Below are 18294 nucleotides of genomic sequence, written 5' to 3' on the forward strand. Positions count from 1 at the left end.
AGTGAGTCGGGGCGGACGGAGGGAGTGAGTCGGGGCGGAGGGAGGGAGAGAGTCGGGGCGGACCGAGGGAGAGAGTCAGCGCGGACGGAGGGAGAGAGAGAGTCGGGGCGGACGGAGGGAGTGAGTCGGGGCGGACGGAGGGAGAGAGTCGGGGCGGACGGAGGGAGAGAGTCGGGGCGGACGGAGGGAGAGAGTCGGGGCGGAGGGAGGGAGAGAGTCGGGGCGGAGGGAGGGAGAGAGTCGGGGCGGAGGGAGGGAGAGAGTCGGGGCGGAGGGAGGGAGAGAGTCGGGGCGGAGGGAGGGAGAGAGTCGGGGCGGAGGGAGGGAGAGAGTCGGGGCGGAGGGAGGGAGAGAGTCGGGGCGGAGGGAGGGAGAGAGTCGGGGCGGAGGGAGGGAGAGAGTCGGGGCGGACGGAGGGAGAGAGTCGGGGCGGACGGAGGGAGAGAGTCGGGGCGGACGGAGGGAGAGAGTCGGGGCGGACGGAGGGAGAGAGTCGGGGCGGACGGAGGGAGAGAGTCGGGGCGGACGGAGGGAGAGAGTCGGGGCGGACGGAGGGAGAGAGTCGGGGCGGACGGAGGGAGAGAGTCGGGGCGGACGGAGGGAGAGAGTCGGGGCGGACGGAGGGAGAGAGTCGGGGCGGACGGAGGGAGAGAGTCGGGGCGGACGGAGGGAGAGAGTCGGGGCGGACGGAGGGAGAGAGTCGGGGCGGACGGAGGGAGAGAGTCGGGGCGGACGGAGGGAGAGAGTCGGGGCGGACGGAGGGAGAGAGTCGGGGCGGACGGAGGGAGAGAGTCGGGCGGACGGAGGGAGAGAGTCGGGGCGGACGGAGGGAGAGAGTCGGGGCGGAGGGAGGGAGAGAGTCGGGGCGGACGGAGGGAGAGAGTCGGGGCGGAGGGAGGGAGAGAGTCGGGGCGGAGGGAGGGAGAGAGTCGGGGCGGAGGGAGGGAGAGAGTCGGGGCGGAGGGAGGGAGAGAGTCGGGGCGGAGGGAGGGAGAGAGTCGGGGCGGAGGGAGGGAGAGAGTCGGGGCGGAGGGAGGGAGAGAGTCGGGGCGGAGGGAGGGAGAGAGTCGGGGCGGAGGGAGGGAGAGAGTCGGGGCGGGAGGGAGGGAGAGAGTCGGGGCGGAGGGAGGGAGAGAGTCGGGGCGGAGGGAGGGAGAGAGTCGGGGCGGACGGAGGGAGAGAGTCGGGGCGGACGGAGGGAGAGAGTCGGGGCGGACGGAGGGAGAGAGTCGGGGCGGACGGAGGGAGAGAGTCGGGGCGGACGGAGGGAGAGAGTCGGGGCGGACGGAGGGAGAGAGTCGGGGCGGACGGAGGGAGAGAGTCGGGGCGGACGGAGGGAGAGAGTCGGGGCGGACGGAGGGAGAGAGTCGGGGCGGACGGAGGGAGAGAGTCGGGGCGGACGGAGGAGAGAGTCGGGGCGGACGGAGGGAGAGAGTCGGGGCGGACGGAGGGAGAGAGTCGGGGCGGACGGAGGGAGAGAGTCGGGGCGGAGGGAGGGAGAGAGTCGGGGCGGAGGGAGGGAGAGAGTCGGGGCGGAGGGAGGGAGAGAGTCGGGGCGGAGGGAGGAGAGAGTCGGGGCGGAGGGAGGGAGAGAGTCGGGGCGGAGGGAGGGAGAGAGTCGGGGCGGAGGGAGGGAGAGAGTCGGGGCGGAGGGAGGGAGAGAGTCGGGGCGGAGGGAGGGAGAGAGTCGGGGCGGAGGGAGGGAGAGAGTCGGGGCGGAGGGAGGGAGAGAGTCGGGGCGGAGGGAGGGGAGAGAGTCGGGGCGGAGGGAGGGAGAGAGTCGGGGCGGAGGGAGGAGAGAGTCGGGGCGGAGGGAGGGAGAGAGTCGGGGCGGAGGGAGGGAGAGAGTCGGGGCGGAGGGAGGGAGAGAGTCGGGGCGGAGGGAGGGAGAGAGTCGGGGCGGAGGGAGGGAGTGAGTCGGGGCGGAGGGAGGGAGTGAGTCGGGGCGGAGGGAGGGAGAGAGTCGGGGCGGACGGAGGGAGAGAGTCGGGGCGGACGGAGGGAGAGGGTCGGGGCGGACGGAGGGAGAGAGAGAGTGGGCACTGACCGGTTGCTGCGAGATTCTTGCTCCGTGATCCCCCAGCGCAGATCCACCTCCTGGACACGGACAAAATGTCGGGCAGCTCGGGCCCGTAACTCAGGGAACACCGAGCGGACAAGGAGGTCCCGCTCCGACCACATATCCCGGAACGTGGAGGACACGAACACACGCACAGTCCGCCACCTGCGGGAGAGGGCGGGGGGGGGGGGGGGGGGGGGGGCGGGGAGAACGGGGGGTAAAGCGGGACACATTAGGCAATGGGCAGAGAGACAGCGACACCCACACTGACCCCCCCCGACACCCACACTGACCCCCCCCGACACCCACACTGACCCCCCCGACACCCACACTGACCCCCCCCCGACACCCACACTGACCCCCCCCCGACACCCACACTGACCCCCCCGACACCCACACTGACCCCCCCCGACACCCACACTGACCCCCCGACACCCACACTGACCCCCCCCGACACCCACACTGACCCCCCCCGACACCCACACTGACCCCCCGACACCCACACTCAAGCAGTACCTGAGTTTTGGAGTCAAAAGCAAAGGGCCCAGCGCTGTGGCCTCCACCACCTTCGGGCTCCGGTCTCCCCCGCGGGCTCTCGGCAGTCGGAAGATCTCATCGATCCGATCCACGTGTTCCAGGAGTCGGGAGGATCCGCGCTCACACACAAACCTGGAACAGACAGCACTTCAAATATTCCCAATCCACTCGCAACAAAGCTGCCTCTACACTGTCCCCTATCAAACACTCCCAGGACAGGTACAGCACGGGGTTAGATACAGAGTAAAGCTCCCTCTACACTGTCCCCCATCAAACACTCCCAGGACAGGTACAGCACGGGGTTAGATACAGAGTAAAGCTCCCTCTACACTGTCCCCCCATCAAACACTCCCAGGACAGATACAGCACGGGGTTAGATACAGAGTAAAGCTCCCTCTACACTGTCCCCCATCAAACACTCCCAGGACAGGTACAGCACGGGGTAGATACAGAGTAAAGCTCCCTCTACACTGTCCCCATCAAACACTCCCAGGACTGGTACAGCACGGGGTTAGATACAGAGTAAAGCTCCCTCTACACTGTCCCCATCAAACACTCCCAGGACAGGTACAGCACGGGGTTAGATACAGAGTAAAGCTCCCTCTACACTGTCCCCCATCAAACACTCCCAGGACAGGTACAGCACGGGGTTAGATACAGAGTAAAGCTCCCTCTACACTGTCCCCATCAAACACTCCCAGGACAGGTACAGCACGGGGTTAGATACAGAGTAAAGCTCCCTCTACACTGTCCCCATCAAACACTCCCAGGACAGGTACAGCACGGGGTTAGATACAGAGTAAAGCTCCGTCTACACTGTCCCCCATCAAACACTCCCAGGACAGGTACAGCACGGGGTTAGATACAGAGTCAAGCTCCCTCTACACTGTCTCCATCAAACACTCCCAGGACAGGTACAGCACAGGGTTAGATACAGAGTAAAGCTCCCTCTGCACTGTCCCCCATCAAACACTCCCAGGACAGGTACAGCACGGGGTTAGATACAGAGTAAAGCTCCCTCTACACTGTCCCCCATCAAACACTCCCAGGACAGGTACAGCACGGGGTAGATACAGAGTAAAGCTCCCTCTACACTGTCCCCCATCAAACACTCCCAGGACAGGTACAGCACGGGGTTAGATACAGAGTAAAGCTCCCTCTACACTGTCCCCCATCAAACACTCCCAGGACAGGTACAGCACGGGGTAGATACAGAGTAAAGCTCCCTCTACACTGTCCCCCATCAAACACTCCCAGGACAGGTACAGCACGGGGTTAGATACAGAGTAAAGCTCCCTCTACACTGTCCCTATCAAACACTCCCAGGACAGGTACAGCACGGGGTTAGATACAGAGTAAAGCTCCCTCTCCACTGTCCCCATCAAACACTCCCAGGACAGGTACAGCACGGGGTTAGATACAGAGTAAAGCTCCCTCTACACTGTCCCCCATCAAACACTCCCAGGACAGGTACAGCACGGGGTTAGATACAGAGTAAAGCTCCCTCTACACTGTCCCCCATCAAACACTCCCAGGACAGGCACAGCACGGGGTTAGATACAGAGTAAAGCTCCCTCTACACTGTCCCCCATCAAACACTCCCAGGACAGGTACAGCACGGGGTTAGATACAGAGTAAAGCTCCCTCTACACTGTCCCGCATCAAACACTCCCAGGACAGGTACAGCACGGGGTTAGATACAGAGTAATGCTCCCTCTACACTGTCCCCATCAAACACTCCCAGGACAGGTACAGCACGGGGCTAGATACAGAGTAAAGTTCCCTCTACACTGTCCCCCATCAAACACTCCCAGGACAGGTACAGCATGGGGTTAGATACAGAGTAATGCTCCCTCTACACTGTCCCCATCAAACACTCCCAGGACAGGTACAGCACGGGGTTAGATACAGAGTAAAGCTCCGTCTACACTGTCCCCCATCAAACACTCCCAGGACAGGTACAGCACGGGGTTAGATACAGAGTCAAGCTCCCTCTACACTGTCTCCATCAAACACTCCCAGGACAGGTACAGCACGGGGTTAGATACAGAGTAAAGCTCCCTCTGCACTGTCCCCCATCAAACACTCCCAGGACAGGTACAGCACGGGGTTAGATACAGAGTAAAGCTCCCTCTACACTGTCCCCCATCAAACACTCCCAGGACAGGTACAGCACGGGGTAGATACAGAGTAAAGCTCCCTCTACACTGTCCCCCATCAAACACTCCCAGGACAGGTACAGCACGGGGTTAGATACAGAGTAAAGCTCCCTCTACACTGTCCCCATCAAACACTCCCAGGACAGGTACAGCACGGGGTTAGATACAGAGTAAAGCTCCCTCTACACTGTCCCCATCAAACACTCCCAGGACAGGTACAGCACGGGGTTAGATACAGAGTAAAGCTCCCTCTACACTGTCCCCATCAAACACTCCCAGGACAGGTACAGCACGGGGTGAGATACAGAGTAAAGCTCCCTCTACACTGTCCCCCATCAAACACTCAAAAGAGATATATTATTACATCACTCTTCTCTTACCTTAATATTTGGTCGCTGTAACCCGAGAGGAAGACATCATTTTTACATCCCATGTTATCACCTTGAACACTAAAACAGATAATGAGCATGTTAATCCACGTGGCAGCAGACTCACTGGATTGGTAATCTAATTTCATCTCATATAATTTACAGATGCGCCATAGAAAGCATTCTTTCTGGTTGTATCACAGCTTGGTATGGCTCCTGCTCTGCCCAAGGCCGCAAGAAACTACAAACGGTCATGAATGTAGCCCAATCCATCACTCAAACCAGCCTCCCATCCATTGACTCTGTCAACACTTCCCGCTGCCTCGGGGAAAAGCAGCCAGTATAATTAAGGACCCCCACGCACCCCGGACATTCTCTCTTCCACCTTCTTCCATCAGGAAGAAGATACAAAAGTCTGAGGTCACGTACCAACCGACTCAAGAACAGCTTCTTCCCTGCTGCTGTCAGACTTTTGAATGGACCTACCTCGCACTAAGTTGATCTTTCTCTACACCCTGGCTATGACTGTAACACTACATTCTGCACCGTCTCCTTTCCTTCTCTATGAACGGTATGCTTTGTATAGCGCGCAAGAAACAATACTGTGTGGAGCCCAGTCAAATCAAACATTCACTCCCTGCACCACCGACGCTCAGTAGCAGCAGTGTGTACCATCTACAAGATGCACTGCAGCAATTCCCCAAAGATCCTTCGACAGCACCTTCCAAAGCCACGGCCACTTCCATCTTGAAGGACAAAGGCAGCAGACACATGGGGAACACCACCACCTGCAAGTTCCCCCTCCGAGCCCCACTCACCGTCCCGACTTGTGGGGGTAGGGTCTGGGTGGGATTGTGGCCGGTGCAGACTCGATGGGCCGAATGGCCTCCTTCTGCACTGTAGGGATTCCATGATTTCTATGATTCTATGACCTGGAAATATAGCAGTTCCTTCGCAGTCGCTGGATCAAAATCCCGAAATTCCCTCCCTAACGGCATTGTAGCTTAACCCACATCACGTGAACCTCAACGGTTCAAGAAGGCAGCTCACTACGACCTCCTCAAGGCGCAACAAATGCTGGCCAGCCAGTGACAGCCATGTCCCATGATTGAATAAACATCTTCACTGCCCAGTTGTCTTGGGCGTACAATGCGCAAACCCGTGTCCCAGAGGCTGCCCTTCAGAATGTAGAGGGATCTCGCTTGGGAACAAAACAAAATTAAAATCATTCGCAAGAATAGGGTCGGACGGCGTGAAATCTGTGGGGGTGGAGTTGAGGAACCGCAAAGGTATAAAGAACCCCGATGGGCGTTCAGGACTGGCCCCCCGAGCAGTATAGAACATAGAACACAGAACAGTACAGCTCAGAACAGGCCCTTCGGCCCACGATGTTGTGCCGAGCTTTATCTGAAACCAAGATCAAGTTATCCCACTCCCTATCATCCTGGTGTGCTCCATGTGCCTATCCAATAACCGCTTAAATGTTTCTAAAGTGTCTGACTCCACTATCACTGCAGGCAGTCCATTCCACACCCCAACCACTCTCTGCATAAAGAACCTACCTCTGATATCCTTCCTATATCTCCCACCATGAACCCTATAGTTATGCCCCCTTGTAATAGCTCCATCCACCCGAGGAAATAGTCTTTGAACGTTCACTCTATCTGTCCCCTTCATCATTTTATAAACCTCTATTAAATCTCCCCTCAGCCTCCTCCGCTCCAGAGAGAACAGCCCTAGCTCCCTCAACCTTTCCTCATAAGACCTACCCTCCAAACCAGGCAGCATCCTGGTAAATCTCCTCTGCACTCTTTCCAGCGCTTCCACATCCTTCTTATAGTGAGGTGACCAGAACTGCACACAATATTCCAAATGTGGTCTCACCAAGGTCCTGTACAGTTGCAGCATAACCCCACGGCTCTTAAACTCCAACCCCCTGTTAATAAAAGCCAACACACTATAGGCCTTCTTCACAGCTCTATCCACTTGAGTGGCAACCTTTAGAGATCTGTGGATATGGACCCCAGTAGTCAGGATGTCGGACAGAAAATAAATCAGGAGATAGAAAAGGCACGCGAGAAAGGTAATATTACGGTAATCGTGGGGGATTTCAACATGAAGGTGGACTGGGAAAATCAGGCAGGGAGTGGATCCCAGGATGAAGTATTTGTGGAACGTCTAAGAGATGTTTTTCTGGTGCCCGAGACTACTTGGAAACAGGCAATTCTGGATCTGATGTGTAGAGTCATAGAGGTTTACAGCATGGAAACAGGCCCTTCGGCCCAACTTGTCCATGCTGCCCCTTTTTAAAATCACTCAGCTCGCCCCAATTGCCCACGTTTGGCCCAGATCCCTCCATTACCATCGTACCCATGTTACTGCCCAAATGACAAGATTGTACCCGCCTCTATTGCTACCTCTGGCAGCTCATTGCAGACACTCACCACCCTCTGTGTGAAACAGATTGCCCCTCTGGACACTTTTGGGCCCGGGAGGGGCCAAGCGCAGGGGCCCGGGAGGGGCCAAGCGCAGGGGCCCGGGAGGGGCCAAGCGCAGGGGCCCGGGAGGGGCCAAGCGCAGGGGCCCGGGAGGGGCCAAGCGCAGGGGCCCGGGAGGGGCCAAGCGCAGGGGCCCGGGAGGGGCCAAGCGCAGGGGCCCGGGAGGGGCCAAGCGCAGGGGCCCGGGAGGGGCCAAGCGCAGGGGCCCGGGAGGGGCCAAGCGCAGGGGCCCGGGAGGGGGTGGTGAACCCACTTTCCCCAGGTGGAGCAGCGTCCCGCTCAGAAACGCGGGTGGCATACTGATGGACAGCAAGATCCCGCCACATGAACAAGGCGGCGATGGGGTGGATCGCCCCTTTCCAACTCATTGTTCCAAAGTTCATTGATTAGTCACGAGTCGGCTTACATTAACACTGCAATGAAGTTACTGCGAAAATCCCCTGGTCGCCACACTCCGGCGCCTGTTGGGGTTACACTGAGGGAGAATTTAGCACGGCCCAATGCACCCTAACCAGCACGTCTTTCAGACTGTGGGAGGAAACCGGAGCACCCGGGAGGAAACCCACGCAGACACGGGGAGAACGTGCAGACTCCAGACTGACCCGAGGCTGGGAATCGAACCCGGGCCCCTGGCGCTGTGAGGCAACAGAACTAACCACTGTGCCACCCTGAGTCAACGGGTAAAATATCAGTCACTCTTTTCCCCTCCTATCGCGGACATCGGATCTTTATCGGATTCATGAGGGGAAAGTCGTGCTTGACGAACATGTTGGATTTTTATGAAGATGTGACTAGGGCAGTTGATGGAGGAGAACCGGTGGATGCGGTGTTTTTGGATTTCCTAAAGGCGTTTGATAAGGTGCCCCATAAAAGGCTGCTGAAGAAGATTAGGGCACACGGAGTTGGGGGTAGTGTGTTAAAGTGGATTGGGGACTGGCTATCCGACAGGAAGCAAAGAGTCGGAATAAATGGGTGTTTTTCCGGTTGGAGGAAGGTAACTAGTGGCGTGCCGCAGGGATCGGTACTCGGGCCGCAACTATTTACCATTTATATAGATGATCTGGAGGAGGGGACGGAGTGTAGCGTAACGAAGTTTGCAGACGACACAAAGATAAGTGGAAAAGTGAATCGTGTGGAGGACGGAGAAGATCTGCAGAGAGATTTGGACAGGCTGAGTGAGTGGGCGAGGATATGGCAAATGGAGTATAACGTTGATAAATGCGAGGTTATACACTTTGGAGGAAATAATAACAAATGGGATTACTATCTCAATGGAAACAAATTAAAACATGCTACCGTGCAAAGGGACCTGGGGGTCCTTGTGCATGAGACGCAAAAGCCCAGTCTGCAGGTACAACAGGTGATCAAGAAGGCAAATGGGATGTTGGCCTATATCGCGAGGGGGATAGAATATAAAAGCAGGCATGTCTTGATGCACCTGTACAGGGCATTGGTGAGGCCGCAGCTGGAATACCGTGTGCAGTATTGGTCCCCTTATATGAGGAGGGATATATTGGCCTTGGAGGGAGTGCAGAGAAGGTTCACCAGGTTGATACCGGAGATGAGGGGTTTGGATTATGAGGAGAGGCTGAGGAGATTGGGTTTGTACTCGTTGGAGTTTAGAAGGATGAGGGGGGATCTTATGGAGACTTATAAGATAATGCGGGGGCTGGATAGGGTGGAGGCGGAGAGATTCTTTCCACTTAGTAAGGAAGTTAAAACTAGAGGACACAGCCTCAAAATAAAGGGGGGTCGGTTTAAGACAGAGTTGAGGAGGAACTTCTTCTCCCAGAGGGTGGTGAATCTCTGGAATTCTCTGCCCACTGAGGTGGTGGAGGCTACCTCGCTGAATATGTTTAAAGCGCGGATGGATGGATTCCTGATCGGTAAGGGAATTAGGGGTTATGGGGATCAGGCGGGTAAGTGGAACTGATCCACTTCAGATCAGCCATGATCTTATTGAATGGCGGGGCAGGCTCGAGGGGCTAGATGGCCTACTCCTGCTCCTATTTCTTATGTTCTTATGTTCTTATGGGTCCCTTGGGCAAGATGGACGACCACTGACACAGAACGATGGGCACACCAGCCTGTGGCCACGGCAACCAGTAGTGACACCCCACATTCCTCCCCCCCCCCCCCCACGCCAGCCCCCGCCAGCCCCACCTTACGCGGCCCCGCCAACCCAGTGCTGATGATGACCTACCAGGGTTGGTTGGCTGCCAGGTTGACATGGACCTGCAGCAAGTCCAGGTTGACGTGGTAACGGTACAGTTGCAGGGCATTGAGGCACTGGTATTGGTAATAGCTGCCCAACTGGAGCATGGTGTCCATCTGGCAACATAAAGGTGAAACAGTCAACAACCAACAGGTCAACAACTAACAGATCACCAACAACCTGTCCTGGTCCCCCCCATGCCGACACTATAGTTAAGAAAGCCCCACCAACGCCTCTACTTTCTCAGGACGCTGAGGAAATTTGGCATGTCCGCTACGACTCTCACCAACTTTACAGATGCACCATGGGAAGCATTCTTTCTGGATGCCAAGAAACATGGAAGATGGGAGCAAGAGGCGGCCATTTTGGCCCTTCGAGCTTGTTCCGCCATTCATTACTATCATGGCTGATTGTCCAACTCAATAGCCTAATCCTGCTTTTCCCCCCATAACCTTTGATCCCATTCGCCCCAAGTGCTGTATCCAGCCGCCTCTTGAAGACATTCAATGTTTTGGCATCAACTACTTCCTGTGGTAATGAATTCCACAGGCTCACCACTCTTTGGGTGAAGAAATGTCTCCTCATCTCCGTCCTAAATGGTCTACCCTGAATCCTCGGACCGCAATAAACTACAAAGGGTCATGAATGAAGCTCAGTCTATCACGCAAACCAACCTCCCATCCATCGACTCTGTCTGGACTTCCTGCTACCTCGGAAAGTAGCCACCATAATCAATAACCCCATGGACCCCAGACATTCTCTCTTCCACCTTCTTCCGTCGGGGAAAGGATACCAAAGTCTGAGGTCATAGAAACCCTACAGTGCAGAAAGAGGCCATTCGGCCCATCGAGTCTGCACCGACCACAATCCCACCCAGGGCCCCACCCCCATACCCCTACATATTTACCCGCTAATCCCTCTAACCTATGCATCTCAGGACACTAAGGGGCAATTTTAGCATGGCCAATCAACCTAACCCGCACATCTTTGGGCTGTGTCATAGAATCCCTACAGTACAGAAGGGTTAGCATTGCTGCCTCTCAGCGCCAGGGATCCGGGTTCGATTCCCGGCTTGGGTCACTGTCTGTGCGGAGTTTGCACGTTCTCCTCGTGTCTGCGTGGGTTTCCCCCGGTTTCCTCCCACAGTCTGAAAGACGTGCTGGTTAGGGTGCATTGGGCCGTGCTAAATTCTCCCTCAGTGTAACCCAAACAGGCGCCGGAGTGTGGCGACTAAGGGGATTTTCACAGTAACTTCATTGCAGTGTTAATATGGTACTTGTGACTAATAAATAAACTTCAACTTTACTTTAAAGGAGGCCATTCGGCCCATCGAGTCTGTGCAGACCACAATCCCACCCAGGCCCTATTCCTGTAACCCCACACATTTACCCTAATAATCCCCCTTACACTGAGGGGCAATTCATCACGGCCAACCCACACGTCTTTCAGACTGTGGGAGGAAACCGGAGCCCCCGGAGGAAACCCACGCAGACACGGGGGGAATGCGCAAACTCCACACAGACAGTGACCCGAGGCCGGGAATCGAACCCGGGTCCCTGGCGCTGTGAGGCAGCAGTGCTAACCACCGTGCCACCCCCACTGTGCCATTGGTACCAACTGGCTCCTCTTCCCTGCTGCCATCAGACTTTTGAATGGACCTACCTCGTATTAAGTTGATCTTTCTCTACACCGGCACGGTAGCACAGTGGTTAGCACTGCTGCTTCACAGCTCCAGGGACCCGAGTTCGATTCCCGGCTCGGGTCACTGTCTGTGTGGAGTTTGCACATTCTCCCCGTCTGCGCGTGGGTTTTCCTCCGGGTGCTCCGGTTTCCTCCCACAGTCCAAAGATGTGCGGGTTAGGTTGATTGGCCAGGTTAAAAATTGCCCCTTAGAGTCCTGAGATGTGTAGGTTAGAGGGATTAGTGGGTAAATATGTGGGGATATGGGGGTAGGGCCTGGGTGGGATTGTGGTCGGTGCAGACTCGATGGGGCCGAATGGCCTCCTTCTGCACTGTAGGGTTTCTATGATTTCTATGACCCGAGCTATGACTGTAACACTACATTCTGCACCCTCTCCTTTCCTTCTCTATGAACAGTATGCTTTGCATAGCGCGCAAGAAACAATGCACTGTATCCCAATGCATGTGACAATAATAAATCAAATCAAGGAGACAACTCCATCCCTTCACTGTCCTGATGACTGTTGATGGAGCAACATCTTGGCAATCTGAAATCAGGGAGGCCTTGGGCACCGATAGCACCCCCCATTCAGGTACCTCCCCCCCTCCACCGAAATGCCCCATCCTCCCAGCGCCACAGCCCTTTGGTCCTCCCGAGCGGGAGGTCCCTACAGGAAGGAGACGGCCGTTACCTGTACATGGTGCTGCACACAGTCCATCAAGAAGGCAACTACGCCAGGGACAATGGAAGTGTCGCAAATATCAGCGTCTTGGAGTCGCTGTGGAGACAGAGGGCGAAGAAAGTTAAAGAGGCGGGGCGGAGACGGGAGCGGGGGGGGGCGACCACGGAGGGAGACGGGAGTGGGGGGGGACGACGACGGGAGGGGACGACGACGGGAGGGGACGACGACGGGAGGGGACGACGACGGGAGACGACGACGGGAGACGACGACGGGAGACGACGACGGGAGACGACGACGGGAGACGACGACGGGAGACGACGACGGGAGACGACGACGGGAGACGACGACGGGAGACGACGACGGGAGACGACGACGGGAGACGACGACGGGAGACGACGACGGGAGACGACGACGGGAGACGACGACGGGAGACGACGACGGGAGACGACGACGGGAGACGACGACGGGAGACGACGACGGGAGACGACGACGGGAGACGACGACGGGAGACGACGACGGGAGGGGACGACGGGAGGGGACGACGGGAGGGGACGACGGGAGGGGACGACGGGAGGGGACGACGGGAGGGGACGACGGGAGGGGACGACGGGAGGGGACGACGGGAGGGGACGACGGGAGGGGACGACGGGAGGGGACGACGGGAGGGGACGACGGGAGGGGACGACGGGAGGGGACGACGGGAGGGGACGACGGGAGGGGACGACGGGAGGGGACGACGGGAGGGGACGACGGGAGGGGACGACGGGAGGGGACGACGGGAGGGGACGACGGGAGGGGACGACGGGAGGGGACGACGGGAGGGGACGACGGGAGGGGACGACGGGAGGGGACGACGGGAGGGGACGACGGGAGGGGACGACGGGAGGGGACGACGGGAGGGGACGACGGGAGGGGACGACGGGAGGGGACGACGGGAGGGGACGACGGGAGGGGACGACGGGAGGGGACGACGGGAGGGGACGACGGGAGGGGACGACGGGAGGGGACGACGGGAGGGGACGACGGGAGGGGACGACGGGAGGGGACGACGGGAGGGGACGACGGGAGGGGACGACGGGAGGGGACGACGGGAGGGGACGACGGGAGGGGACGACGGGAGGGGACGACGGGAGGGGACGACGGGAGGGGACGACGGGAGGGGACGACGGGAGGGGACGACGGGAGGGGACGACGGGAGGGGACGACGGGAGGGGACGACGGGAGGGGACGACGGGAGGGGACGACGGGAGGGGACGACGGGAGGGGACGACGGGAGGGGACGACGGGAGGGGACGACGGGAGGGGACGACGGGAGGGGACGACGGGAGGGGACGACGGGAGGGGACGACGGGAGGGGACGACGGGAGGGGACGACGGGAGGGGACGACGGGAGGGGACGACGGGAGGGGACGACGGGAGGGGACGACGGGAGGGGACGACGGGAGGGGACGACGGGAGGGGACGACGGGAGGGGACGACGGGAGGGGACGACGGGAGGGGACGACGGGAGGGGACGACGGGAGGGGACGACGGGAGGGGACGACGGGAGGGGACGACGGGAGGGGACGACGGGAGGGGACGACGGGAGGGGACGACGGGAGGGGACGACGGGAGGGGACGACGGGAGGGGACGACGGGAGGGGACGACGGGAGGGGACGACGGGAGGGGACGACGGGAGGGGACGACGGGAGGGGACGACGGGAGGGGACGACGGGAGGGGACGACGGGAGGGGACGACGGGAGGGGACGACGGGAGGGGACGACGGGAGGGGACGACGGGAGGGGACGACGGGAGGGGACGACGGGAGGGGACGACGGGAGGGGACGACGGGAGGGGACGACGGGAGGGGACGACGGGAGGGGACGACGGGAGGGGACGACGGGAGGGGACGACGGGAGGGGACGACGGGAGGGGACGACGGGAGGGGACGACGGGAGGGGACGACGGGAGGGGACGACGGGAGGGGACGACGGGAGGGGACGACGGGAGGGGACGACGGGAGGGGACGACGGGAGGGGACGACGGGAGGGGACGACGGGAGGGGACGACGGGAGGGGACGACGGGAGGGGACGACGGGAGGGGACGACGGGAGGGGACGACGGGAGGGGACGACGGGAGGGGACGACGGGAGGGGACGACGGGAGGGGACGACGGGAGGGGACGACGGGAGGGGACGACGGGAGGGGACGACGGGAGGGGACGACGGGAGGGGACGACGGGAGGGGACGACGGGAGGGGACGACGGGAGGGGACGACGGGAGGGGACGACGGGAGGGGACGACGGGAGGGGACGACGGGAGGGGACGACGGGAGGGGACGACGGGAGGGGACGACGGGAGGGGACGACGGGAGGGGACGACGGGAGGGGACGACGGGAGGGGACGACGGGAGGGGACGACGGGAGGGGACGACGGGAGGGGACGACGGGAGGGGACGACGGGAGGGGACGACGGGAGGGGACGACGGGAGGGGACGACGGGAGGGGACGACGGGAGGGGACGACGGGAGGGGACGACGGGAGGGGACGACGGGAGGGGACGACGGGAGGGGACGACGGGAGGGGACGACGGGAGGGGACGACGGGAGGGGACGACGGGAGGGGACGACGGGAGGGGACGACGGGAGGGGACGACGGGAGGGGACGACGGGAGGGGACGACGGGAGGGGACGACGGGAGGGGACGACGGGAGGGGACGACGGGAGGGGACGACGGGAGGGGACGACGGGAGGGGACGACGGGAGGGGACGACGGGAGGGGACGACGGGAGGGGACGACGGGAGGGGACGACGGGAGGGGACGACGGGAGGGGACGACGGGAGGGGACGACGGGAGGGGACGACGGGAGGGGACGACGGGAGGGGACGACGGGAGGGGACGACGGGAGGGGACGACGGGAGGGGACGACGGGAGGGGACGACGGGAGGGGACGACGGGAGGGGACGACGGGAGGGGACGACGGGAGGGGACGACGGGAGGGGACGACGGGAGGGGACGACGGGAGGGGACGACGGGAGGGGACGACGGGAGGGGACGACGGGAGGGGACGACGGGAGGGGACGACGGGAGGGGACGACGGGAGGGGACGACGGGAGGGGACGACGGGAGGGGACGACGGGAGGGGACGACGGGAGGGGACGACGGGAGGGGACGACGGGAGGGGACGACGGGAGGGGACGACGGGAGGGGACGACGGGAGGGGACGACGGGAGGGGACGACGGGAGGGGACGACGGGAGGGGACGACGGGAGGGGACGACGGGAGGGGACGACGGGAGGGGACGACGGGAGGGGACGACGGGAGGGGACGACGGGAGGGGACGACGGGAGGGGACGACGGGAGGGGACGACGGGAGGGGACGACGGGAGGGGACGACGGGAGGGGACGACGGGAGGGGACGACGGGAGGGGACGACGGGAGGGGACGACGGGAGGGGACGACGGGAGGGGACGACGGGAGGGGACGACGGGAGGGGACGACGGGAGGGGACGACACGGGAGGGGACGACGGGAGGGGACGACGGGAGGGGACGACGGAGGGGACGACGGGAGGGGACGACGGGAGGGGACGACGGGAGGGGACGACGGGAGGGGACGACGGGAGGGGACGACGGGAGGGGACGACGGGAGGGGACGACGGGAGGGGACGACGGGAGGGGACGACGGGAGGGGACGACGGGAGGGGACGACGGGAGGGGACGACGGGAGGGGACGACGGGAGGGGACGACGGGAGGGGACGACGGGAGGGGACGACGGGAGGGGACGACGGGAGGGGACCGACGGGAGGGGACGACGGGAGGGGACGACGGGAGGGGACGACGGGAGGGGACGACGGGAGGGGACGACGGGAGGGGACGACGGGAGGGGACGACGGGAGGGGACGACGGGAGGGGACGACGGGAGGGGACGACGGGAGGGGACGACGGGAGGGGACGACGGGAGGGGACGACGGGAGGGGACGACGGGAGGGGACGACGGGAGGGGACGACGGGAGGGGACGACGGGAGGGGACGACGGGAGGGGACGACGGGAGGGGACGACGGGAGGGGACGACGGGAGGGGACGACGGGAGGGGACGACGGGAGGGGACGACGGGAGGGGACGACGGGAGGGGACGACGGGAGGGGACGACGGGAGGGGACGACGGGAGGGGACGACGGGAGGGGACGACGGGAGGGGACGACGGGAGGGGACGACGGGAGGGGACGACGGGAGGGGACGACGGGAGGGGACGACGGAGGGGACGACGGGAGGGGACGACGGGAGGGGACGACGGGAGGGGACGACGGGAGGGGACGACGGGAGGGGACGACGGGAGGGGACGACGGGAGGGGACGACGGGAGGGGACGACGGGAGGGGACGACGGGAGGGGACGACGGGAGGGGACGACGGGAGGGGACGACGGGAGGGGACGACGGGAGGGGACGACGGGAGGGGACGACGGGAGGGGGACGACGGGAGGGGACGACGGGAGGGGACGACGGGAGGGGACGACGGGAGGGGACGACGGGAGGGGACGACGGGAGGGGACGACGGGAGGGGACGACGGGAGGGGACGACGGGAGGGGACGACGGAGGGGACGACGGGAGGGGACGACGGGAGGGGACGACGGGAGGGGACGACGGACGGGAGGGGACGACGGGAGGGGACGACGGGAGGGGACGACGGGAGGGGACGACGGAGCGAGAGGGGACGACGGGAGGGGGACGACGGGAGGGGACGACGGGAGGGGACGACGGGAGGGGACGACGGGAGGGGACGACGGGAGGGGACGACGGGAGGGGACGACGGGAGGGGACGACGGGAGGGGACGACGGGAGGGGACGACGGGAGGGGACGACGGGAGGGGACGACGGGAGGGGACGACGGGAGGGGACGACGGGAGGGGACGACGGGAGGGGACGACGGGAGGGGACGACGGGAGGGGACGACGGGAGGGGACGACGGGAGGGGACGACGGGAGGGGACGACGGGAGGGGACGACGGGAGGGGACGACGACGGGAGGGGACGACGGGAGGGGACGAGGAGGGGACGACGGGAGGGGACGACGGGAGGGGACGACGGGAGGGGACGACGGGAGGGGACGACGGGAGGGGACGACGGGAGGGGACGACGGGAGGGGACGACGGGAGGGGACGACGGGAGGGGACGACGGGAGGGGACGACGGGAGGGGACGACGGGAGGGGACGACGGGAGGGGACGACGGGAGGGGACGACGGGAGGGGACGACGGGAGGGGACGACGGGAGGGGACGACGGGAGGGGACGACGGGAGGGGACGACGGGAGGGGACGACGGGAGGGGACGACGGGAGGGGACGACGGGAGGGGACGACGGGAGGGGGACGACGGGAGGGGGAGGGGACGACGGGAGGGGACGACGGGAGGGGACGACGGGAGGGGACGACGGGAGGGGACGACGGGAGGGGACGACGGGAGGGGACGACGGGAGGGGACGACGGGAGGGGACGACGGGAGGGGACGACGGGAGGGGACGACGGGAGGGGACGACGGGAGGGGACGACGGGAGGGGACGACGGGAGGGGACGACGGGAGGGGACGACGGGAGGGGACGACGGGAGGGGACGACGGGAGGGGACGACGGGAGGGGACGACGGGAGGGGACGACGGGAGGGGACGACGGGAGGGGACGACGGGAGGGGGACGACGGGAGGGGACGACGGGAGGGGACGACGGGAGGGGACGACGGGAGGGGACGACGGGAGGGGACGACGGGAGGGGACGACGGGAGGGGACGACGGGAGGGGACGACGGGAGGGGACGACGGGAGGGGACGACGGGAGGGGACGACGGGAGGGGACGACGGGAGGGGACGACGGGAGGGGACGACGGGAGGGGACGACGGGAGGGGACGACGGGAGGGGACGACGGGAGGGGGACGACGGGAGGGGACGACGGGAGGGGACGACGGGAGGGGACGACGGGAGGGGGACGACGGGAGGGGACGACGGGAGGGGACGACGGGAGGGGACGACGGGAGGGGACGACGGGAGGGGACGACGGGAGGGGACGACGGGAGGGGGACGACGGGAGGGGGACGACGGGAGGGGACGACGGGAGGGGACGACGGG

At 63.1% G+C, this 18294-nt stretch overlaps 1 protein-coding gene across 1 annotated transcript; it reads right to left on the reverse strand.

The window, feature by feature from the left end:
* Positions 1–2047: 2047 nt before the first annotated feature.
* On the reverse strand, positions 2048–12295 carry LOC144491102 (telomerase protein component 1-like; the record flags this gene model as incomplete). Its single annotated transcript, XM_078208783.1, has 5 exons — positions 2048–2224; positions 2576–2728; positions 5136–5204; positions 9825–9952; positions 12209–12295. Coding segments are annotated over 5 exons (614 nt in total), but the record flags the coding sequence as incomplete, so codon positions are not given.
* Between the last annotated feature and the right edge of the window lie 5999 nt (positions 12296–18294).

This window comes from Mustelus asterias, unplaced genomic scaffold (genome assembly GCF_964213995.1).
Source record: "Mustelus asterias unplaced genomic scaffold, sMusAst1.hap1.1 HAP1_SCAFFOLD_4443, whole genome shotgun sequence".
In the NCBI taxonomy this organism is placed as follows: Eukaryota; Metazoa; Chordata; class Chondrichthyes; order Carcharhiniformes; family Triakidae; genus Mustelus; species Mustelus asterias.